The sequence below is a fragment of the Malaclemys terrapin genome, chromosome 8 (assembly GCF_027887155.1).
Source record: "Malaclemys terrapin pileata isolate rMalTer1 chromosome 8, rMalTer1.hap1, whole genome shotgun sequence".
Classification (NCBI taxonomy): domain Eukaryota; kingdom Metazoa; phylum Chordata; order Testudines; family Emydidae; genus Malaclemys; species Malaclemys terrapin.
This window is the reverse complement of record NC_071512.1, coordinates 108,508,063-108,533,494: the sequence shown is the minus strand read 5'-3', so window position 1 is coordinate 108,533,494 and position 25,432 is coordinate 108,508,063. Positions and strand designations below refer to the sequence as shown.

At 54.3% G+C, this 25,432-nt stretch overlaps 1 protein-coding gene across 3 annotated transcripts in view; it reads left to right on the top strand.

Moving 5' to 3' along the window:
* Positions 1–23,471, top strand: part of DMAP1 (DNA methyltransferase 1 associated protein 1) — a 49,167-nt gene extending 25,696 nt beyond the window's left edge. For all 3 annotated transcript variants that reach the window (XM_054038022.1, XM_054038025.1, XM_054038024.1), the window contains exons 8-11: positions 1,181–1,252; positions 16,061–16,133; positions 18,102–18,385; positions 23,162–23,471. In XM_054038022.1, coding sequence (XP_053893997.1) covers positions 1,181–1,252; positions 16,061–16,133; positions 18,102–18,385; positions 23,162–23,221 — 489 coding nt within the window. In that variant the 3' untranslated portion in view covers positions 23,222–23,471. The remainder of the gene's footprint in view (positions 1–1,180; positions 1,253–16,060; positions 16,134–18,101; positions 18,386–23,161) is intronic.
* Positions 23,472–25,432: the final 1,961 nt, after the last annotated feature.

The window sequence follows — 25,432 nt, the reverse complement described above, 5'->3', positions numbered from 1 at the left end:
TTGTATAGCACATAGCAGAGTTCTGACTCAGGTGGTGACTGTTACCAGGAAATCCGGGGAGTTGAGTCACTGTCCTTGTAGTCTCAATCCCGGAACAATAGGAAGAGCAAACCGGAGAGCCTCTGAGAAATGACATTAGACAGCAGCGTGACTGATTGTGTGGTTGGAGCAGCCAGGACTTTGAGATGGCTTTTCCTTTGGGGGAGATACGAGTGAGCAGGAGAGAGAGATGGTTGACAGGGAGAGCACAGAACCCACCAGATCATATTCTACAGGTGTATCTCCCTTAGTGGTTCCCTTAGGGTTGTGTCGCACTTGTTCACTCCAGAGGGCCTAGCAGATTGTATGTCTGGGGATCATGCACCTGCTAGTGAAATGCAGTTGCCTCTAGCATAGAAATGTGGCTGCTGTCTGTGGAAGTGACTCAATACCCTGGTGACTTTCAAGGGAGAGAAGAGAGATTTCTCCAGCTGAAACTCCAGGGGGAATTTAAGGGAAGTAGAATACAGCTCCGGAGCTTGTTACTTGGGCAGAAAGGGTGAAAGCCAAACATGAAAAGATCTTGCAGGTATTTTATTCCCACTAATATCTTCAGGTTGGTGTAGTTGTCATTTAAAAAGGCCGTTCACCCAATGCTCTGATCAGTCGCACAGCATTCTGCAGGGTTGTGCTTTAAAAAACACCCCCAACCAAACTGAATACATGGTAAAATGCAGGCCTCAATCAAGGAGAACAGTCCATATTATATAGAGCCACATGAAGGTGCTCGGAGCTGTACAAATCATAGACTGCCTGGCTCCTGCCCCATAGGGCTCACAATGGAAAGGCCAGATCCTGTGAGTGCTGAGTGCCTTCAGCTGCTGAGTTGGGCCTTAAATTAGACGGGGGTAATGTGGCCACATTCCCCCATCGGAGGTGCGTCGGTTGGGGTTCACGCCCTTGTGCGGTGGCTGGCTGACTCAGTGGAAAGCATTGCACAAAGGTGGCCTTGTGATTTCCAGAGATTTTCTTGGAGCTGAGTATTTTCCTCATTGGTTTCTATGGGGTTTGCTTGGGATTTTCCTTTCCCTCAGCTCTAGCAGGTGGCTGCGTGTCAGGAAATGGTGTTTCCCCTTCAGATAGCCTCTGTGTCACCCCGTGCATTTCCTCCCTCAACACATCCTGTCTCAATCTCTTTCAGGCTGTTCCTGAGACTGCTGGCATCAAGTTTCCCGACTTCAAATCTGCAGGTGTCACGCTGCGGAGCCAGAGGGTAGGCTGCTGCCCTGGCCCTTTGGGGCCGCTGTTAATATCTTTCTCCCTGTCTCTCTACTGCTATCCGTTCTCCTTTTATAGCTGTGGAAAATCAAGATCCTGCCTCTAAAATAAGCAGAGTCTAGTCTCCAGCACCAGTGTGGGCTGTAGCCAGGAACGCTGGCTGTGTTTGAGCGATTGGCCAGCTCTGCTTTACATTATAAAGTCCAAGGGCCTCTTGTATGCGAACCCCTGAACCTGGCGATGTCTTGTGACTGGTAGTCGTCACCTGAGCAGTCAGACCCACACAGCCAAGCCAAGGGGAGCTGCCTGGCCCAAACAGAGCCTGCAGCCGAATGTAATACGCCTCCTAGAGCGTAGATGTTAATGGATTGTTGTAAGATGTCTTTAAGGGCAGATTCTCCCATTGCGACTTGCACACACATTGGTCCGTCCCAGGTACATGTTTTTAACTTCACTAAATATTGGTTTGAAAAGCCCCAGGTGCCTGTTTTCCCTGCAGGGTGAACAAGTAATAAACCCTCACGTTGTTTTATGTGCAAGAGTCGACATCTCTCTCCTAGCAAGAGGCTGGGGAGTATTGATCCAGGTAACCCACCTGTGTGACTGACTGTTCTCAGAGACCTCGATATCAGCCTTACAAAATCCCATTTGCTGGGAAAAGAGCATCGTTTTGTATAGGCAAGTGAAAAGCACCCTTAGTTACTTTATTGTCGTCATGGTGATGGTGGGCAAGCAGATATTTTGTCTAGCCCGGTACATTTTCTGGTCTGCTTCAGGGGATGCTCCTTTGATGTCAGGAGAAGTTTGGCCCTTGCACAAAATGCATTGGGAAGCAGAGAGCGGTCTCTGGGGAGTCATGCGGCTGTGCCCACGGGCTGTGTGTGGGTTAGCTGCGGCCTTGCTCAGGCAGGCTACCAAGGAGTGCGAGCTGCGGCGATCCCATTTCTTGAGGAGCTGTCACTGCCCTCAGCTTTGCAATGCGGTCGGGTGGTCACAGGCTCTGGCACGGCGACACACGTGTGAAGATTCATGGAGACACGGTCGATGCGTTCTCCGGCACGAAGATAAATAGAGTCATTTACGGAGATTGGGCTGGATTTTGAACACTAATAAGGGGTGGCTGGAGTGTTGTTTTTTTTTTTTTTTTTTAACTGGAAGCAAAGCTGAGCAGCAACATGTCGGTGACAGAACCGTCTGGCAGAGCCAGCAGCTTTCTTCTGGCCCGATAGCCGGGTGGGAGTGCTGTGGGCTCTGGCTGGATAGGGCAGGGCGGGGGGTCTAGGGGAGCGGGCGGAACGTGGGAGTTGGGAATTTCGGAGTCCTGAGTCTGGCTGTGGAACCGACTCCCTTTGCTGCCTTCGCCCACTCACTTGAACCTCTTTGGTTGAGTTTTCCTATGTGTAAAACAGGACTAAGAGACTCTCCCCCTTTTCCCCCCTTGGGAGGGCTGAGGATTCAGGCGCTGAAGTGTGTGTGGTGCTTTTGAACCTGTAAGGCACTGTAGCAGTGCTAAGCAGCATGAACGTGGAATTGCAAATTCTGCTGACCTGGGCCTTGTTGTTCTCTGCTCTGTACACCACTCACAGCCAGGCCCCGGACACACCCCACAGCACGAAAGTGACAAAGGGAAGCAACCGCTCTGGTGCGAGGGGTGGCGTTTGTACAAAGCACTCGAAGGTCCGGTGGTTACTGTCAAGGCTGGGTGTAAGGGATTTGACCCTGGGCTCTCTCCCTGTGCCCAGTCCTCTTGCTTGGTAAGCCTGTCTGTGAGAAGAGCTGTATCAGACCTAGGTGGTGGTTTTGCAGTCAGATGTAGCTTTTATGTTATGTTTTATTAGGCACCAGTTGCTACTGCATAGTTGTGGCTAAGTTGAATTTTTCACTCAGAGCAGGGATTAAATTTCTTTGTTTTGTATGAAAAATGCCCCTGATCCTCCTCAAAATGACAGCACGTACTCTTTGGCTATAGAATGGATTGCTTAGAATTCATCTGTTAATTGAAACTAATTGTTTAGTTACTTAACATTAATGTTAACCTGGTCCTTGAAGAACATTAGTCTCCAGTGTTGGATTTGATTTGTCTTTAGTGGTCGTAATAATAGAATGACACAGACTCTTCAAACTTCCCGTCTAGTTGAAGCTCACGGAAATCTTGTGCATCGCCTGCACATAAAGACGTTTGTTTTAGGATCAGTGGTCATTTATTGCCATTACTCTTCGTAGCTGATCATTCCTCCTTCCCAGAGGCTGAAGAATAATCGTCAGGGAGTCCCACAAGCTGCCTTCATTCACAATGGCTGCAAGCCCCTATTGTTCTCAGTGGGACGGAGGCCATAGGCAGAGATGGCCTCCTGTCACCTGCTCCTCCGCTTCCTGATGTCTCCGTGAGGGCAGCGTGGAGTCAGTGGCCGTGTTAAAGAGGGTGTCCTAACTGAGGGCAGCCTGTAGCATCAGTCCCATTGAGAACAGCTGGAGCGGGTGGACGAAAGAGGGTGACTTGTTGTGAGTTCCTCGGAAGGGGATTTTAGGCTGCAGAGGAAACGAGGCATGGGTGGGGTGCGTATGCAGGGAGAAGTGGGGAGACAGGAGGGAAGGAAACTGGGGGTGGGAGGTGCGACACTATGAGAGAAAAGAGAAGAAAAAATAAATATGCCTTTAAAAATCCTTGGACTCTTTTCCAGGCCCCAAAGCACTAACAAGCCTTAACCCCAACCATATGGTTATTACGTGGTGTCGCTGCAGGGCAGAGTTAAGGTGGTTTGGGTCTCGTAACTGCATTTCCATACCTTAGTGGGTTTGGATTGCTTTCAAGCTTAACCTCTAACTCTGAATTTCCTGGGTTTGTTGTGCTTGGTTTGGGGATAATTACAACATTTCTGTAATGTATTTTACTCTAAATGGCTTATCTGTGCTCTCAGTCTTAACTCCCCCATAACAGTTTTGTCTGGGAGTGATGAGTTGTTATTTTAATGCGGCAGCAGGCCCCCGCGGTAACAGAGCACTTGGCCACGGGAGAGGAGGAAGGGTGGGAGCGTGCAGCCCTGTCCCACGTGCTGGGGGACTGAGTATTGTCCTGTTGTGAAGTGTGTGTGTGGGGCGGCCAGATGGCTGGAAGAGAAAGAATTAAATGTTGTCTCCTTTGGGGACAAAGCCAAACCCTGGGATGAAAAGGAGTTCTCTGAGCGCTCAGATCCGCAGAGTGCACCGAGGGACCCTCCAGCTCACTCGTTTAGTTCACAGCCGGGCACTACCCTCCAAACGAGGCTTCCAGCCAGCAAGCTGGCTTGCTACCCGCTAACTAGAATCTTGTAGACAAATTGCCGGTCAGGCCAATTAAAAAAGAAATAGAGGAAGAAAAACTTTGAACACAGCTTTAGTTCCCATTGATTCAAATATTCGCCCTCACTGGCTTTTAAATATTTACTAGCCAGCTGAGCATTTTTTTAGCACTGATTAATGAGTTACAATTTACTGTGGTTGGTTTTTTTTCTTTTCTTTGGGGCAGGGTTTGGGTTTCTGCCACAGCTCCAAGATGAATGAGGCTTCCCGTGAAAGATCGGGGCGGGGGGAGGGGGTTTGTATGCGTGTCTTTTAAAATGTTTATTCTTCATATTTGATCTGACCCACAATTAAATGGCCAAGCACGCTGCCCGTTTACTCTCCATCAGAGGGTCTTGACTCTGCTCCTTGCCTGACATTAATGCAAACCCAGACCTCCTCAGCTGCTAACATGGGAAACATCTGTCTCCCCTCCCTTGATCAATATCGGCCCTTCAGAGCCTGGGCTTGGAAAGAAGTGACATAAAATATCAGTTATATTTATTTGGATTTGATAAATTTAATTACTTGAAGCAATTAATAATTTATTTGTTTAGTATTGATTGCACTCCAAGCTGATGGTAATCAGCACATCCGTAGCAGGCAGGAAAGCATGTTTCTAAGTCTGAAACGTCCTATGGATTAGACAGTGAAGTGTTCCTGTCGCTTCTCCTGGCACCTCTCCTGTAGGGAAATCGCTGGGTGCAAACCCTGCTGCACACCACAGTAGACTTGGGTACGAGACGTTACTCTTCAGAGGGGGAAATGCAGGCTGGACCTGGTGCTATGATGGGGTGTTGGTTTGAATTTGTGGTTTTCACATTATCCGTGAGTGGTGAGGGCCTGAGCAAGTTATGCAGGTTGATCCAAATTCATGCCTGTGGAATGTGCCAGTGGGTGTATTATATTACTCCTGAGGGCATTCTGCGCCAAAAACCCAACAATTCTGCGCCAAAAACCCAACAATTCTGCACACAATATTTTAAAATTCTGCAAGTTTTATTTGTCAATAAATAAATGCTGAGGCTCCAGCATGGCAGTGGGGAGCACAGGCCACTGGCTGCACAAAGGTGGGAGATCAGGGTGGTTAAACACTGGAACAAATTGCCTAGGGAGGTTGTGGAATCTCCGTCTCTGGAGATATTTAAGAGTAGGTTAGATAAATGTCTATCAGGGATGGTCTAGACAGTATTTGGTCCTGCCATGCGGGCAGGGGACTGGACTCGATGACCTCTCGAGGTCCCTTCCAGTCCTATAATCTATGAATCTATGAATCACCCTGCAGCCTCCCCACCCCCACCCCTGGGACACGGCCTCAGTGGTGAGGCTGCATCTGACCCTGAGACAGCACACATGTAAGTTCAATCAGGCAGGATCCAAGTGTGGAGGGGCTCAGTGTGGGGGGGATCCAGGTGTGGGGTGAGAGGATTCTGTGTGGGACAATCTGGGTGCAGACAGCTCAGTGGGGGGCCGAGGTGTGGGGGGATCTGGATGCACAAAGGTTTGTTGGGGGGGTTTCAGGTGCAGGGGGGATTGGACTCTGCAGGGGCTTCCAGGTGAAAGTGGTTGGGGCTCAGCACAGGGGTCTGGGTGTGGGGGGCTCAGCAGGGTGGATCTGGGTGCAGGGGGATGGAGCTCATCAGGGTGGGGGTTTGGGTGCAGGGAGCTCAGTGGGGGTGGTCTGGGTGCAGGTCTGGAGACAGGGGGTTTGGGTGCAGGGGGACTCCAGATGCAGAGGTTGAGGTTCAATGGGGTTCGGGAATGGAGGGCTAGGGGGGTTCTGGCTGTATGGGGTGAGGCTTGGCAGGGGTGTCTGTGTATGGGAGGTCCAGATGCACGGGGGTTGGGCGGATTAGGGAGCAGCTCCCTGCACAGTCACACCCCCTCCCCCCGCAGCTGAGGAGTGATGGGGGCAGGAAGCTGGGGAGGATGTTGAGCTTCCTGCAGCTGGGGGAGGTTTCTGGGGGTGGGTCTGACACCGCCCCAGCCACTCATTGCAGGGGAAGAGGAAGTCTTGTCCTCTCCTGCCTCCAGCCCAGCCGGGACTAGCAGCTGATCCTGGCTTAGGGTAGGAGCCACTGGCTGGGGTGTCCCCAGCCCTGCAAGTGATTTATCTCTCTGCCAGCTGCTCCGGGTTCCTGAAACAATGCACCTGCGCAGCTAGGGAGTGGTGCGTAACTGCACTTGCAGCTTCCCTTTGCTTCCCTGTCAGAAAGTCATTTTCCTGCGGGGAAGTGAAGAAATCTGCGGGGGACATGAATTCTGCCCATGCAGTGGTGCAGAATTCCCCCAGGAGTAATATTTATATATAGCATAACTAGTAAGGGATGTGTGGGAGTGCGCATGCATTCTTAATACCTGTATGTCTATAAAACGTACCTGAATGTGACAATAAGGAGTGGAAAATTTGGGAGGTTTTTTTTTTTTTTTTGAAGAGGTGATAAAGGGATACAAAATATTGAATGGCGAAGAGAAGGGAGAGCAAGTGCTTCTGTTCATCTTTGCTCCGAATACAAGAGCAAGGGGGGACAGTCAATGAAATTGAAAGGCAGCCAATTTAAAATTGCTAAAAGGAAATACGAAAAGGGTTGAATGGTATGTGGATAATGAGATCACGCAGAGTTACAATAGCAAGGATTAAAACAACATGGAATTGATATACACATTCCTGCTTCAGGGTCAGGCAATCTAGATCTGGCAAGGTCTGTCCCTGACATGGTTAGGGAGAATAACATCCTACTGCAAGATGTGTTGTGCCTGCCTCTGAAGCATCAGGTACCAGCCCGTGTCAGAGACAGGATCCTGGGCTAATGGCCTGATCCAGTCTGGCAGTTCCTGTGTTGAAGTCAAGAATTGCCAAAGTTAAGGCTGAGTGTGCAGCCGTAACCCTGTTGTACACATTCATTGTGATACCGTCTTTTGCGTCACGATCACGTTAGTTCTCAGATAATGATTGCTTTGTTTCAACCTTAGGGACAAGTCTGTAGCATCTTGTACGATATATTTTTATTCTTCCAGTAAGTTATCATGTGGTATACATCTCTTCTCTCCATTTTGGGGCACATGATGAGTTATTTATAAAGTATTCTTTATGTTAATAATGTAGTCACCAGAAGTATTGTACGTTGAAACAAGACATTTCCTTTGGAGATAGTTACGCCTAGCGCAGTTTTCTAATTGATCGTAGTCACTCAAACCATGTATCAGGGCAATGCAGTGTCATCCATCTCAAAGGGTATTTTTGTATTTTTCTGTATCTGTTATTTGGAAGCTTAGCTAACTTCCTCTTTCCTTGGTTCCGAGTCTGTCTCACACCCTTGAGAAAGATTTTACAATCTCCTAAAGGAAATCTCGCTAGTAAAACCTCTTCCTTCATTTCCTAGAAGAATTTGTTGTGTGCAGAATTTATACTTTTTCACTGCTGATTTGAAAGTTAGCAATAGATTTACCTTCAAGCCAAGTGAATTGTAAAAGAATCCTTTCCGTAAATCAGCATTCCCAAGTTTGTTTTGAAGAACATTAGTGTATTGAGTACCTGTACCCCAGGTGGAATTGTATTGAGCATCACCGATACTGATGCGTAGCTACTGAGAGTTCATACTGTAATTTAACTGTAAACCATCCTATGTGCCAACCGCGAGTACAAATGACATGCAAGTATGTTTTGCTGTTGTCTCCTCATTTAAATGACCTTCCTGAACTCTGTTATTGTGGCTCACACACCACTGTGTAGAACGACAGGATTCTGCACGGTACATCTGAGGCTGTACGGGGGGAAAAGCGTGTCGTTTTATTTGAGAAAGAAAATGTGATTGTGTAATTAAAACCTTATAATGTATGCACACAAGGAGGCCAAGGTCAGATTGCACATTCAGTCTTCATTTCCTCCCTTCTTGAGTTTAAATGCTCGCTCCCATAATCGTACATTTTTGTATTTTAATTTCCCTGTTGTTTAAAATTCCAGATCTGCTAGGCTCCTGTGGTTCTTTCAAGCTGTGGGAGAGAGGGAGCTACGTGCTCCTGCACCCCAGGGGAGAGGCTGCCCTTACGCCTCCTCCTACGCCACCCAGGACAAAAGAGCGTTCCCCATGTGCAGCTCTGGGCTCCCTCCTCCTGCAAACCTCCAGGCTCTGCAGGAGGAGAAAGTCGTCAGCACTGAACGCATTCTCACACGGAAAGCTGGCTACGGAGAAAGTTTTCTGCATTGAAAACCTTCCTTGTGGAGGCTAGCTGCAGTGCTAATGAGGGCCCGGTGTCTGTCAGCATTACGAGCGTGTATGCACACAATTGACTCTTTAAATGCTTGTAGCTTCCTTTGCAAAATGGTGGAAGGGCACAGACCTCAGGGCTAGCAATGCTGAGGGTTTATAATGGCAAAACTCAGCGTGAGGAAAAGGGCGTCCTAAAATTGAATTAAAACCGGGAACAACTTGTGTGAAATGACTTAATAAATGCTACTCAAACTTTACAAAACAAAACCATTTTAGTGAGAGACCAAGCATGGAAATGTCAGCCCCAGAAGTCAAGTTTTTGAGAGAGTTCTGAGCTTCTGAAAGTCCTAAGTTTATAGTAGGCCATGGCAGAGCATCCAATATGAAATAATCATCCTGCCGCAGGACCTCGCTGAGTCCTTCCTTGTTAATCCGTAAAGCTGTGAATTCTGTGTACAGAGCCCCAGCAGCCTGTAACCACTTCCCAGCAAAGAGGGAATCCCTGGGCACTCTGTGGGGAGGTCTCGTGTTACTAAGAGTTCGTTATTCTTCCAAGCGAGACTCCAGGAAGTTTACTGCTCTGCTCTGACATATTATCATAAATCAGGAAAACTAAACGACGCACAAAAAACAAATGAACCAAGTCTGTTTTGCGAGGCCGTATCCTTGCCTCTTTGTTACCATGTTTTGTTTGTTTCATCACTAATTGGCAGAATTCATTAATCTGCAGTGGGGCTCGCAATAATCAGCGTGAATCAGTGAGTTTCCATGTAGGTGCGACTCAGACCCAAATGGAGGTGCAGATAATTCTGTTGCCCTCAGGTGCTCAGCTTTGAGACGAATGTCAAAGTCTTACAGTGCCCAGGTCTGCACAGGCCTCTCCCCCACCAACTCCAGGGACTGTGCCAGGAAGGAACTGGGCTACAAAAGTGAGCTTGCTTCTCTCTGTTCGTTGCATCACCCACTTATTGCCCAGCATGCCCTCCTGCAGTGGTGAGCAGGCAGGGACCTGGGTGCTTCCCGCAGCTCCCGGGCCAGGTGCATTGCCTGCCCAGCATCGGGGGCCCAGGCCAAGCGTCCTTGTCTCTGTCTTGGGAGGTGTGGCTACCGTAGCTGCGCGGCTTTGTGTGACACATTAGTGTGTTGCCCTTTATTTATTTTTCTCTTGATACACCCAGTTCATGCGCTTAGCACAGGTTGTTTATAGCAAGGACAAAGAATTGCAGTCCTTAAATCAAAAGCGATGTTGGTGTAATTATAAGCACGGGCTGTCTTGCAAAAAGAGCTGTTAGGAGACGTTGTCGGAGGAGGAAAGCATCCAAAATATATTAACCTCCAAAATCCCAGCTAATCAGTTTTGTGACTAGAGCAATCTATTCCCGGCTATTGTTATAGGGGGACTTTACAAATAGTAAATAACAAGAACAGCTTCCTCTGGAGAGGGAATGAAAAGGGCAACTGCCACTCACCTAGGAAGCTCTGTGGGAATTCTCCCTTTAAACTTGAGGAGGGACGTACTTCTCGTCAGGATTCTGCAGGGGCAGTGCCCAAGCCTTGCTCAGCCCAGGGCCACATTGGTAACTCACCAGGAGCTTGAAGGCCAGGCCTGCTGATCGCTCTCAGCACCCTCATCTAATACAGAGGGATGATCTTCAGACACCACGTATCCCAGCATGCAGTGCTCTACTTTGAGCCAAGCAGCCCGGCTCTCCAGTTCAGGGTGCAGCGCTACATGCTGGGACCTGTGGGGATCTGCAGATTCATGTTAAAGATGCACCTCTCACGCCTGGGCATAAATCCAAGACCTGGAGCGGGGTTTGAACCTATCGCCGCTGGCACAGCCGTGAGCCAGACTGACGCCTGTCCTTTTGTCCTCAATCTGGGCATGTCTCCTGGTCAGTAGCGCTGGGTGGGAGTGCTGCCGTCTTTCTTTGGCCTTCCAGATTGTTTTGGGTGGTGCAGCTCTAACAAACCTGTGTCTGCTTAAAACCCACAGCGGTTGAAGCCCGAACCAGGGCTGCGCTCGCCTTCACGCCGGGCACCAATGCTTTCCCCCGCCATGAGACAGCCTAGCTAACGGAGCCTACCTAACAGATTATCAGCGGCCTGTGAGTAATAGACTCCTCATTTAGTTTTAATACATTTTGCATAGAGAGCAATCAACCTTCATCAGTCTTAAAGATGAATTGGCTTAGCCAGCTACATTTTAAAGGTATTAGTCCGGCAGCAGCCACATAAATCATAACATTTTCTTAATGATGGTAAAATTAAAATATACTCTTGCTTTGAGAAGCCGATGAAGCCTTCCTGTTCACAGACCAGATCCTCCCCCAGAATTAAAGGGAAGCTTAATTGATGTGTTTTTAGCCTAAACAAACCCAAACCGCCCTGCTCCTCTTGTGCCACCATTCTGTGCCTTTTCAGTGAGGTCTGGGTCCATTGGTGCCCCCATCCCTGCCCCCACCCTCTAGCCCCCCAATAACTTTGACTGAAGAGCTTGACAGTGAGAAGGTGCGGAGTGCTCCCAGGCACTGTCTGGCCCGGAGCATGTGTAGTTACAGTCGAAGGCGTTGCCAGAACAGTCAGCGGAGCTGCTGATAGGGCACCAGGTTGCCCCTGCTCCTTATGGTGTGTCCCTAGCAACCGGCCAGGCCAGGACGGCCCTGTGTGGTGACATGCTGTCCTGCGGCACTGCCTGGGTCAGGAATGCAGCGAGCTGGCACGGGTGTGGCAGGCTTGCAAAGGACTCCTGTCTTGGCTAGAGAGGTGGTGGCCCCCGTGCAGGCCTTAGAGGTGAGGGTGAGGGTGAGGCTGAGGCCTGGTGCCCAGGGCTCCAGCGAGGTGAAAAATATGTAGCTACAGAACTCTGTGCCGAGAGAGAAAGCAGAGGGAAAGAATTGCAATTCCTTGGCGATGGGTTCCCTGTAAACACTTCGTGTCAGGGGAGGTAGGGATAGCAAAGACCTGTTAGATCATCCAGCCCATCTCCCTGGGGGCGTTTCCAGTTGTCCCACCTCGTTTTAAAGCTCCCAAGTGATGGGATAAACCCCACTTCCTCTGTTCTACAGCCTCATCCGTCCTGCTGTCAGAAGCATCTTCCTGCTGTGCAGTCTGCCGGCTCTCCCTGTCCCCATGTGAAGCACACTGAATAATTCCTCTCCTTCCTTGGCTTTCCTACTGGTCACACAGCTGCCGGCTGTAATGGGTTCCCTGCGTGTCATGTCTCAGCCGAACGAGACGTGTTCGGCTCCTTTCTTCTTCCTTTCCCCCATGTCACCTAATCATTTGTGTAGCTCTTTTCTGAGCTCCCTCCCGTTGGTCGCGGTCCCTCCGGGAGCATGGTGCCTGCGGGACGCCCCCCAGAGCTGCGGAAAGAGGGACTGACCCCTCCCAGATCTGACTCTTCTGAGCATGCGGCCTCAAAGTGACACTGGCCTTTTGTGCTGCCGTCTAGCACTGTAAACGCCTGTCCAGCGTGCGGCCTCGCTGACCACAGCATGTGTCTCAGCTACACCCACTTCCCAGAGGATATGGGCTTGTGAATTACTTTGTCTTACCTGTAGTAGCTGCTCACTCTGTTATTCCCAGTCTCTAACCTCTCTAGGTTCCCTTCTCCTACACTTATTATCCTCACTGAGGTTTGCAGCTCATCCCAGTTGAGTGTCTTCTACAAGCTTTGTTAGAGTTCTCTTCACTTCCACGTCCAGATGGTTAAATATAACTGTTCCTTAAACCCAGTGCCCCAAGGCCACCCCAGCTGGAGCCCTCCTTCCAACCTGACCCACTGCCGGAGCTGTAGATTCATGATTGAAGGATCATAAGAACATAAGAGCGGCCACACTGGGTCAGGCCATGGCCCTTCTAGCCCAGTACCCTGCCTCCAACAGTGCCCTGTACCAGAGCTTCAGGGGGAGTGTATAGAACAGAGCAATTCTGGAGTGATCCACCCCATCTTCCTCTCCTAGCTTCTGGTATTCAGAGGTTTAGGGTCACCCCGAGCATGGGGTTACATCCCTGACCCTCCAGGAACTTATCCAGTTCTTTAAAACCCAGTTGTACTTTTGGCCTTCACAACATCCCATGGCAATGAGTTCCACAGGTTAGCTGTGCAATGGGGGAAAACGTCCTTCCTCTTGTTCGTATTAAACTGCTGCCCGTTAATTTCATTGGGTGGCTCCTGGTTTTTGTATTTTGGGAAAGGGTAAAAAACACGTCTCTATTCACTTTCTCCACACCACTCATGATTTTATAGACCTCATCATACCCCCCTTAGTCCTCTCTTTTCTAAGCCGAACAGCCTTAATCCTTTTAGTCTCTCCTCGGATGGAAGCTGTTCCATGCCCTGGGTCATCTTTGTTGCCCTTCTCTGGACCTTTTCCAGTTCCACTGTATCCCTTTTGAGGTGCAGCAACCAGAACTGGACACAGTATTCGAGGTGTGGGCGCACCAGAGATTTATCTAGATTTATCTTATGTTCTATCCCTTTCCTGATAGTTCCTAACATTTTGTTCACCTTCTTGACCACCACTGCTCACTGAGCTGAAGTTTGCGTAGAACTGTCGGTGGTGACTCCCGTATTTTCTTTCTTGGGTGGTAACAGCTAATTTAGAACCGATCATATATGTATATTTGGGATTATTTTTCCCCATATGCATTACTCTGCACTTATTGATGTTGAATTTCATCTGCCAGTTTGTTGCCCAGGCACCCAGTTTTGTGAGATCCCTTTCTAACTCTTCACAGTCTGCTTTGGACTTAACTATCTTCAATAGTTTTGTATCATCTGCAAATTTTGCTACTTCACTGTTCACCCTTTTTTTCAGATCATTTATGAATATATTGAACAGCACAGGTCCTAGTACAGACCCATGGGGAACCCTATTTACCTCTCTCCATTTTGAAAACTGACCATTTATTCCTGCCCTTTGTTTCCTGTCTTTCACCCAGGTACTGATCCACGAGAGGACCTTCCCTCTTATCCCATGGCTACTTAGTTTTCTTAAGAGTCACTGGTGAGGGACCTTATCAAAGGCTTTCTGAAAATCCAAGTACATTATATCCACTGGATCCCCCTTATCCACGTCCTTGTTGACTTCCTGAAAGAGTCCAAAAGATTGGTGAGGCCTGACTTCCCTTTACAGAAGCCACGTTGACGCTTCCCCAGCAAATGGTGTTCATCCATGTGTCTGATCGTTCTGTTCTTTACTGTAGCTTCTACCAGCTTGCCTGGTGCGGAAGTTAAGGTTACTGCCCTGTAATTGCCAGAATCGCCTCTGGAGGTCTTTTTAAAAATTGGAGTTACATTAGCTACCCTCCAGTCATCTGGTACAGTCCAATTTAAGCGATTGGTTACGTATCAGAGTTAGTGGTTCTGCAATTTCGTATTTGGGTTCCTTCGTACCTCTAGGGTGATACCATCTGGTCCTAGTGACTTTAGATTTGTCACCAATGAGGACAGCTCCAATGTGGGACTCTCCCCTACATCCTCTGCAGTGAAGACCGCTGCCAAGAATTCATGGAGCTACTCTGCAGTGGCCTTGTCTTCCTTGACTGCTCCTTTAGCACCTTTGTCGGCCTGTGGGGCAGGTTTTCTGCTTCTCATGTACTTCATTATTTTTTTACTGTTCGATTCTGTGTCTTTAGCAAGTTGCTGCTCAGATTCTTTCTTGGCCTGGCCGATGATATTTTACTTGCCAGAGTCTGGGTTCCCTCCTATTCTCGTAACTAGGACTGGATTTCCAACTTTGAAAAGCTGCCTGTTTGCCTCGAATGGCCCCCGGGACTCTGCTGTTCAGCCATGGTGACGCTCTTTGGGCACCCGACTGTCTTTTTGGATTGGGATGTAATTGAGTGTGAGCCTCTCTCTGGTGGTTTTATGGAGTCTCCGTGCTGCTTGCAGGCTTTTGACCCCGGTGACTCCTCTCTTTAATGTCCCTCTAACTAGCGTCCCCGTCTTGGCGCCATTCCCCCTTTTAAAGTTAACATGTAACTTTGCATCTAGTGCGTTGGTCCGGACTCGCCCCTGAGGACCGTTTCAGCCAGTTGCCCATAGCTTTCCTTGTGGCTGTTTGACGAGATGCATCATCGTATTGTCTGCGAGCCCCAAACTCCTGGCTGATGTGGGCCCTTAAGACAGGGCAGGATTCTCTGGGGCATGGGTGACTCTCGCTAGGTGTCGCACCCAGTCTGTGGTGCAGCTGGGAAGCGAACCCCGGTCCAGTGTCCTAGCCACTAGGCCGTCCTGCCTACCCTGCTGGTGTGTGTGGTGATAGCCCTGGTTATTTCATGGTTCCTAGCACATCACTGAATCATTCCTTGCCTGTTGAGCTCCCTGTCCCCACGATAGCTGGGCACAACTCGCAGGGTCTGAGTGGGAAGCGTGCATTGTGTTGTGGGGGCCATGCCCATCCTGGCTGGTCTCCTAGCACTGACGAGGGATGGGAGGCACCATGAACTTCTCAGTTCCCTTCACTGCGAGAGCAGAACTCCCCCGGCTGAGAGCTTGGCTGGCCCCTGGGTGTGTTGTGCTGGAATCCTGTTCTTGCCCGGCGTGTTTGGGCTGTTCATGCTCTGATAAATGTCTGGTGTGAGCAGCTAGAGCCCAAAGGGAATGCGGCCGAGACCCTGCTAAGTGTATGCGTTCTTCCTCCTGTGGCCAGCTCCAATTCCCTTTCATAGCTCACATCTGATGATTTCTCACTCCCCTAGCCCCTTAGCTCCAATGTAAATGTGTGTTCACACTTCCGCCAGTCAAGTAACTGTGCTCTCTGTCTCTCCCTTTGTTATAAAGCCCGCTCTGTAAATGAATCCCACAGGTCTGGGGCTCAGCAGGGACAAGGAGAAGTGAGTCTGTTAGCGCATGAGTCTAATCAAGGCGGCTAAAGCGAATAAAGTAGGGCAGCATTGCACATTCGCCGCTGAGTAAATGAGCCCTTTGATGGGCCGGGCGCCGCGGGAGAGGGTTTGAAGCTAAGAAGAACTTTTGTTGTTAATTCAGTGACATGTGGAAGCTGTAAAACAGCGCATCTTGCACACACACACGAGGGAAAATAAAAGCCCTCACGGCCAGGCTTTTCAATACCTGCCCTCGGACCTAGTCTGAAAACTTTCAGCCTCTGTCTCCCTCTTTTACCACTTGATTTTCCTTTTTCTCGCTTGCTTTCTTTTTTTTCCCCCTGCACTATAAAAAGAAAAGCTCTCTTGCCTTTTGAACTAGACGGCTGTGAGTGAGGGCTAACTCGGAGCTGTGTGGCTCGGTTACCTTTGTGTTCCAGATGAAACTGCCAAGCTCGGTAGGACAGAAGAAGATTAAAGCCCTGGAGCAGATGCTGATGGAACTCGGAGTAGGTGAGTAAAGGGGGCATGCTAGAGAGAAAGAGACCCACAGTGCAAGCCTTTGTCGTCTAGATGGGCTATTTTTTCCCCTAGTAATACAGCCAGTTTCTTAAATAACAGTATGTGAATGGGGTTTAAAATAATATTTTACGTTTTTTTTTTAAAAAAGGGCAAAAGCCAGAACAAGATGCGCAGGGTTTTTTCCCCCCCTCCCAGAAGAAAACTGGTTTAAAAGGGCCTTTGTCTCTCTCTTGTTTGGGGCTTTTTTAACCATCAAGAGCGGCAGCACAGCCCTGCGAAGGACAATCTCAGCCGTGCCTGCTAAGTGTGCTAGTGACCATGGCATGTGCATTGTTCAGGGTGCCCTGGCTCGCTTTCAAGCTTCCTTTCCTCCTAATTTACTGCTCCTGGTGGCAAGTCCAAAATGCGTCTGGGGTTGTGCAGCTCCGTTCTGTAGCTGGCCTGCTGGGTGACTCTCCAGCGTGCCGCCACTGAGTAAACACACATCCCTCGCTCTTGAACTCTGGTGGCTTCACAGCAGAGAGACGCGTTCACTTAGCACATACAATGCGCAGTCATCGCTGGGGTGGCCGGAGCGCAGCCCACAGAGTTCTGTGCCGTGCCCGGCTGCTGAAATCCATTCGCAGGCTCGCCCAGAGCGATGACGGATCCCAGCATGCAGTGTTCCACCCCCAACCCCCCAAAAAAGCAACGTTTCCGAGGTTTGGAAGAGGTCACTGAGCATGCTCAGTAACTACATGGCCTAACCATTGTTAGTGTTCAGGCTTCCTCGTCTGTGGCCTGTTGTAATGCCTCACAAGCAGCCCCGGCTATGGGCAGCGCTAAAGGCCCTTGTCACAGGTCCCCCTGTGCCACGCTAGCGCTGCCAGGCTGGTACACAGTCCCCGTGGGGGCACCCACAAAGCCCCCCTTCCTGCCCACAGAATCAAGGTGTGTCAGTTGTTTTTCCAGCTTAAAAGAGCAGATGCTAACCCGGGGAAAGCCGGGGCTGTGAGGTACTCTAGGAATGAGAGGACATGAGGGACGCTGGGGATGGGGTCAGGGTCACGGGATAGCTTCAAAGGAGTCGCCTGAGGGAGGGCAGGAGAATGATCCTGCCTCGGCAGCTGGCGGGACGAGGAGCAATGGCTGCTGCCCGGGGGCCTGGGGTACGTAGGCTCTGAGGGCAGGCAGCGAAGGCCCCATTGCAGCAGAGGTGCTGTTGTCTCTGGGCCTGTGAAGCTGGAACAGAACATGCCTCCGGCTCTGGAACGGCAGCGCCACCTGAGCCGTCGGGGCCGGCGCATGGCAGAGGTTCTGCACCTCCGCCTTCCCACTCGAAGGCAGGAGCGTTGCGGCTGCCCTTCGCCCGGCGTGCGCTCCAGCATGGCCACACGCGAGGTCAACGCGGTGCAGGGGAAGGAGCCGGGTCGGGAGCCCTGCACACAGGCAGTGCTGCGTGGACTGGGATCTGCGTGTGGATTTTCTCCCCCTCTCCCACCCCTCAGGCATTGCTCTTCCTAGCCGGGGCCCGTCCCGCTGGGGGGGTCTAGGTATGAGGTGGTGCCACGGGAGTTTGGCTCGTCCGTAAGACATGGCTGTAACGCAGGGCTGTGATGGGCAGCACCAGGCCAATGGCCTCAGTCCTACCCTGGAGGAAGAAGGGACGTCACCGGCTGGGGTGTGTATTATCAACACCTGTCCACTGGGAACTGGCCTGAGACCAGGTCCGAGGTGGATGCCACGGCCAAGCCCTCCTGCCTGGAGTTGGATTTGAACCAGCGTCCCAGAGGGGAAAGGCTCCCGGGCCCCGACCTGGCGAGGTTGCTTTTTAACCCCTTGGCCAGAGCCCTCAGAGCTCTCTGGCCCTGTTAACTGCTGTGAAACCACTGGCTGGGCATGCAGTGGGCGTGGGATCTGGGGTGTCTCCCCTCTCCCAGGGCTGGGGTGCCCAGCTCTGAGCTCCCTTTGCTCCCCCAGATCTCAGCCCCATGCCGACGGAGGAGATCGTGCAGATGTTCAACGAGCTGCGGAGCGACCTGGTGCTGCTCTACGAACTCAAGCAGGCCTTCGCCAACTGCGAGTACGAGCTGCAGATGCTGCGGCACCGGCACGAGGCGCTGGCCAAGGCGGGCAGCCTGGGCCCCGTCGGCATGGAGGGGGCCCGCGCAGACGGGCAGGCCGGGCTCAGCGCGGAGGAGGGCAAGGGAGACGCCAAGGACCAGATCATTGATGTGGTTGGAGCTCCGCTGACCCCGAACTCGGTGAGTAGGCAGATGGGGGCGTCTGGAGGGAGCTCCCCGTCAGGTCTGTTCCAGGGACTGCATTCTGAGCCCTGCGGGGGGCTCTGCCCATCTCTCCCTCCAGGGGCGAGCGCTGGGGGGAGCACAGTGCCCCCTTTAGCCTAGGCTCCAAGTCTGCTCTTGGTGTGCCCACCCCAGGCCTGGCACAGCCCTGGTGGCACGCGTGGGGCGGCAGTGGTTCCTGCACCCTGCGTGGGGGGGGTGCTGGCATTGCAGGGAGTTGGCAGAGGCAGGAGTGGGTATGGTACCTACCTGGTACTGTCCCAGGGAGCTCCCCTGCGAGATGCAGGCCCGTGAGGGAGGAGGAGCGAAGGCAGGCGAGTGGGCCATGGGCGAGTTCCGGTGAGCTCCAGCAACACCCAGGGGCAGGGGGCGTGGGCAGGAGGGAGGGGTGTGAAGACCGGAGGGGAGGAGCCTGTGAAAGCGCTGGGACAGGAGAGCCAAGGCGCTGAACGCCCTGGGAAAGCCGAAAGTCAGGCGTACGCCCTGGCGGGGGCTGAGCAAATGGGGTGGCCCCTGTCTCCCCGCAGCTCCCCGCCCAGCACGGAGTGCTGTGAACGGTGGCTGTCCTGCCCCCAGAGGACAAGCCTGGCCTGCCCTGTGCAGCCCCGAGCGCTGTCCGATGTGCCCCGTGCTCAGCCGATACACTGCCCCGGGAGTGGCACGGCCCTTCCCGTTTCCAAATGGCTAATGTATCCGGGGCATTGAGAACACCTTATCTGTCAACGACAGAGGTGACACATTCATCTGGACTTGAGTAATGTCCTGTTCGCTTGTGACAATCTGGAGTTGTGAAGCAGCGTTCCGCTGAGGCAGGCTCATGTTTGCAGAAGAGTCTTTGTGGGAGCGTGAAATCTCGACCCTCCCTGGGGTCCGGGAAGGGCGAGGCTGCAGCCATTCCAGGCGGATTCACAGCACTCGCTGTCCCCGGAGACCTCCCAGAGTGCGTGTGCTGGGGGGCGGGCGGGTTTGTGCGTCTCCAGCCACATTCTGCCTCGGTGCCGCTGCCTGGAATTGCAAACAAAGAGGCGAGGCTGGCAGCACGGAGAGGGTTAAAATGACCTGCTCTCTGGCATATTTGAAAGAAATATAATCACGTTAATTCACTGCAAGGCAAATTCGGTACCTAAAGGGCCCCCATGTTAAATACAGCTCTGACCTTTACCGGCTGATTACACAAAGACGACACAATTAGATTAGTCCAAGACAAAAGGTCAAGCGCATTCACACTGTGACCATTTGATGCTACCTTTGGAGGGGAAAAAATTACATCCCAGCTGGAGGGGTGTCTGGGGGAGGAGCAGACTTGTGCTGCCGCTCCCCGGCCGGCTGGCTGCAGGTGTGCTGGGCGAAGGCGGACCCAGCGCTTCACCGGGTCTGTCTCCCATCCCCACCGCTGCCAGCCCGCTCCCCGGCAGGGTGTGTGCTCGGGCGCTTTGGGCCACAGGCACCACCAGCCGCCGGCACAGCAGGGTTTGGCTCCATGCTGGCGATACCAGCAAGGCCACGCAGGCGGCAGAGCCGGCCGAGCACCTGGGGCAGGCCGGCTGCGTGGCTGGCGGGCGGGTGGTACAGGGACCAGCCGGCCTTCCTGTCACCTAATGTTTATATTCCAGTAGCTCCGAAGGGGCTGTGTGAACGCAGGAGGAGGCACGGTCCCTCCGCGTGAAGTGAGCTCCCGAACCAGCACCTCCTGGGGAGCTGGTGGTTACTGTCCCCATGCGGCAGCTTGGGGAACTGAGGCCCGGGACGAGGAAGCGACATGCTCAGGGTGTTGCAGTGAGTCGGTGGCAGAGCACACCTGACTCCCAGCCTGGCTCTGTTCCCAGGGCCGCCCTTCCTCCTTGGGCGCTGAGTGTTCACAAGGAGCCTGGCAGTGCCACCGAGCTTGGGGACTGGGCTGCGAGCCCAGCGCTGGCTGCGTGGAGGGACCCCTGGGGTTAGTGCTGCCACCCCCCACTGTCGCACGTGACCCCGCTCTCAGCTGTGAGACCTGGGAGCGTGGCCCAGGCAGAGCCTTTCCTCTCCGCGAGGCACCGGCTCGCTCTCCTGTGTATCGCAGAGGGAGGGGAGAGGGCTGCAGGAATCCTGTTGGGAGTTCCACCCACACCCACATGACAGGGCTGGGGTGGTCTTGCCCTGGTGTCCCATGGGCAGCAGCCTGTCCTTGGCCCTCTCTTCCCTGCCAGCCCTGCAGCGTCCCGGGGCAGCGTCTCCCAGCCCCGCGGGAGCTGCTGTGACTTAGCTCAGGGGAGCACGTTGCAGGAGCTCTTGGCTCTTTTGGGGTGGGCAGCAGCCCGTACTGCACAGTGTTTTGTGGCGAGACCCTGGGTCTAGCTGGTGGGAAGCCTGGTACCAGGGCAGCCCTGCCGTATCCCTCTGGTCCTCCCTACCACTCCAGCCTGGCCGTCCTCCGCGGTGGGGTGGTGTACAGCTCCGGCCATGAAAGCCAACCCAGGGTCCCCCCCAGTGCAGCGTGTCGCTGACCCAAGAGGGACTTTCCTGCCGGCCTGGGGGAGGTGAAAGGTGAGCCGAACTTGGAACAAATTAGTTCCAAGCACAAGTTCAGCCAGTTACTCCAGATTAGAACCTTTGATTTGTGCGACTCAGACTCCACTCACTGATCCGTAATGAGTTGACTCTCAGAATTCCTCCCTTTGTTCCCGAGCTCACAAGTCAGCCCGTTAATGGGGAAAGGAAAAGACCTTGAGTCTAAGAAGTCTCGGGTTCAGAGTCGGAATTATTTGACTTTTAAGCTTCCTTTATCTGAACTCCTGCTGACTTCTTGTTTTCGGAGCCGGTTTGAAAGCTGGAAGTTACATTGTTAAGATCAATCGTTCTTTCTTTCCAGATGGAGTTCTAATATCTGCCTCTTTGTGTATTGAGACAGACGTTACATCTAGCCCAGGCTGGGTGGATGTGGCCCTTTTCAAACCCTTCCTTGCCATGAAAAGCAACTAGACTTGGAGGCTCATGTAAATTATAATGTCAAACATTTTTTTTAACCAGACAGTCCCCAGTGTTGCCCGAGGCGACTGGAAGAGCCGGGCACGCACGGCAAAAGGAGGGGGATTAATATGAATTTGTGACACATTTGAAAGATGGGTCTTTGGCCATATACAGATGATCAGACGCACACGCTCTTCTCCATCAATTCCTTGCCCTGCCAGCGAAGCCGCCAAGCCCGGGCTCCTTTGTTTCCAGGCTGGGGTTTGGTTTTAAATGTGCCTTTGGCCTCTCGATGGTTACCAAGGACTGGATTTTTTCAGAGGGCTTCTATTCACGCCGTTGGGCGACTTCTCGGGCACTTGTATTGCTCCGATAATGGAGCCTTATGAGGCAGCCGGGCCGAGGCCTCTGATGAAATCCCCGTGTGTTGTTTTAACGCCGAGCGGTGCAGATTGCCCTCTGCTGAGTCCCCCGCGCAGACAGAGGTTCGGGGCCGGGTGTCTGCTGGGGTGAGGGCAGGCGGGGCTCCCCCTGACACGTAGGACTGGCAGGACACCTCTCCTCTGCCTCCCTTCCCGGGCTGCTGGCTCGGCGGGAGTGCCACTGGAAGGCTGGGGGTGTGGGGTGCCCTGGGATTGAACCAGGCGCAGCTGACGCTGCTGCATGTGCCCCTCTGGCCCCTCTACAGCTGTCCCAGGACACGTGTTGGGAGTAAGCCCTAGAGCACAAGCTCTGCCAGTCACCTCCCGGGAGTGCCACACCCTGGGGCAGAACCTAGGGACAGGGGTGATGGAAAAGACAGGTTGGATCAGCCGGGTGATGCCCTGGGGCAGGACTGAGCCTGTAGCCCGTGCTCCCAGCCTTTCACTAGCCCAAAGAACGGGCTCCAGGTGTCGTCCCCGGTCTGGCCCTGACCTGGTATTTAACCTCCATTTTCCTTTGCTTCATTTGATCCCATCCCTCCCCGTTGCCCCCCACTGGGCCCGCCCTAGACGGTTCCTCCGGGAAGGAAGGCTGGGCTGGGGTTCAGGGGAGCTGGGTTCACAGCGCGAGCCAGGGCGAGTCACTGGCTCTGCGACTCGGTTTCCCCTCTGTACCATGGGGATAGCAGCCCAGGTGTGGATTGGGAACTCCTTGGTGTTACCCCTGTCCTGGGCATGCTGCTTTGGTGCCTCAGACAAGCTGCCTCGAGCTCTCCCAGACGGTGCCGTTTGCTACAGCTGTGTAGGATATGACTGCCCCCCTCCTACCCCCAGCTCTGGGACGGGTGGCCTGTGCAGCCCGGGGGAGCAGTGGCCTTTGGGGGAGCCCGGCTGCACCAGGGTTCTGTGCAGTGCCGGGTCTCTGCCCCTGGGCTGCAGGGGTCTCGCTCGCTACCTTAGTGCCCGTCGTCCCCAGGCGACTGGGCCCTGTTCCCGGGCGTGGGTGGCACTGCCTGTGCACTGGGGCTCTACCCAGCTGGGAGCTCTCCCGTTCTGATTTCAGCAGGGTACGGAGCCAGACAGCATCGGCCATGGGGCTGGGCACCGCGCCTGGTCTTCGTGCAGTGTGTCCTGCGTTGGGGCTGCCAGCCGGGAGCCCGTGTCCCTTGGGAGGGGAATTCCCTGCCTGTCACGAGTGGGCTCGGCTGAGGCTCAATCTCACGTCTGGCTCTGGGCCCGAGGTGCTGGGGGCTCCGGCTCGTGGCATGGCACGGCGCCTGCTGGGCTAGTGAGCCGGCTGGGTACGTTTGCTCGTGGGCACCCGCTGACCCTGCTTCTCTTTTGTTTCCCGTCTCCCTTGGAGCAGAGAAAGCGCCGGGAGTCGGCCTCCAGCTCCTCCTCCATCAAGAAGGTGAAGAAGCCATGAGCCCCTCGGGTCAGCACCAGGCCGCGGCAACAGACTGACTGTGAGAGCCGGGCAGGGGAAGGAATCCAGCCAGGGCCGTTCCCTTCCCAGCACTGTCCCCCGTCCCCCCCCAGCTGCCAGCAAGCCCTGCGGGGTGACGCTGCGGGGCCGCAGGGAAGCTGGGCGGGCGGCTGGAGCCCTGCGAGTGGCCACGGTGCGGACTGACATGCTGGATTTGTGTGTCCCTGTAAATACAGCCCTGTCCCCCTCCCCCGAGTCTGTCGTCATTAGCCTGGGCCATGGCATCACTCGAGCCGTGACTCCCAGAGCCCTGTTGAGCTGTGGCAGGGAGGGGCAGTTCCTCCTGCTTTGCCCCCTCGCCCTGGAGTCCCGGCTTCCTGCCCCCTTGGAGCCGGCCTCCCACTGAGGTGCCAGCCAGCTGTGGCCTCCCGGGCAGGCTGGGGGGCAGCCTTGGCTCCTGGCATGGCTGAGGGGGGAGGTGGGTGGCTGCTTCCCCAGGAGCTGGAGGCCCAGTGCTGCTCTTTAGCCACCCCCGGGCTGGGGTAGGAGCCAGGCCCCGAGCCCGGCTTGCAAGGTGCTGACGGTGCCAGGCTGTGCCCGAGCCGCCTGCTGTGGGGCGCATGGGCCGTGCTTTGCTGGACGGTCTCTGGCCCCGCCGGCGCCATTCTGCACGCTGCCATCACGCGGGTGTAGAGCCCGGTGCGTCACCTGCTGCCCCGCAGGCCAGCCCCCTGTGCACCCTGACGGGGGGGTGTCCTGGGTCTTTAACTGCCCCGCTCGGGGCCTCGAGCACAAGCCTCTGGCTGCCCCTTCCCCCCGCTCCCCCCAGGCCAGGTGCAGAGCTGAGGGCTGCCCTGGCCCTGACCACGGGGAGCCCCTGTGACCTGCTCCCAACCCGGGCTGGGCCCTGGGGTGGGGGGCTGACTCCTAGAGGCCCTGCTGCAAAGTCCCCACAGCCTTGGGCTGGGTCCTGGTCTGGGGCTCGCTTCCTCTGCCAAAATGGCATCTCTCATTCCCGCCTCACCGGGGAGCCCCCTGCCTTTGCCTGGCTGGGTAGAGCCCCGCACCCAGAGCTCTTGTGTCCCCCCTGCCGGGGGAGGGAGCCAGGGCAGAGCGAGGGGCAGCCGATGTGGGCTGGGGGGCTGCGGGATCAGGGGCTGCTTTGCCCTACACATGGTGGGGGCCTGGTGCTGGGGCAGCTCCTCCCGCGGGGCAATGCACACGGGGCCCCAGAGCCCCACCCGCACCAGCTGGTGGAGACGAGCCCCAGAGCTCCTCACCTGCCTGGGCTCAGGCCTTGGCCCGGGACGAAGGCCGGGGGGCACCGGGGGAGGGAGTAGTGGGACCTCGCCCGGCCAGTGTCATTGTCTCCACAGCCCAGCCAGCTGCTGGCCCCTGGGCACGGTAACCTCCCCCTAGCTGTGTGCAGGTGACTCGGCCCAGGGCCGGGCGTGGGGCCGTAGCTAGCCCAGCAGCGCGGCCTGGGGCCCTGCCCCCCCAGCTGTGGGTCTTGGGCACCGCAGAGGAGGGGACAAGTCCACGGCCTCCAAGCGCTCGTCTCGGCTGCCCTTCCTCCTGGCCCAGGGAGCGCTCACCCTGTCCCCCACATCCCCCTTCCTCCCTGGAGAGCTCAGGCTGCGCGGGGAGAGCCGGTCCCTGCCCCTCTGAGCTTCCCCCCACCCCCATGTGCAGGGGCAGGTGCTGGCTGGGCAGCCCCCATGCAGGCGGGGCGATCACTGGGCCGGGACTGGTCCCACTCACGTCCCGGCCTGCAGGAATGAAGGGAAAAGGCCAAGTGCCGAGTTTTCATAGCAAACTCATTAGCTGCCATCAACCCCAGGTCGCTAAACCAGCTCAGGTGCTTACACAGAGCCGTTAACCCCCCCTCCCTTGGAGCTGGCCCCCAGCCTAGGCACTGCCCCTCTCCAGGGGTGGCTCTGGCACCTGGGCGCGCAGGCCCCTCTGCTCCCTGGGGCCAGGCCAGTGCCCAGGGCACCTGCTCCCTGGCCCCAGAGTAGCGGGTACCATGGGGGTTAGTGCTGGCCTTGCCCCGCTTGGCAACCCCCATGGGCTGGCAGCCAGGAGCCCCTTTGCCCCTGCCGGGCATGGGTGATGCCCATGGGCCTGCCTGTGTTCATAGCGAGTGGGGGAGGCTCCTGGCACCCTGTGACTGGCTGGGCATGGGTCTGTGGTGGGGCCAGTGGGGCCCAG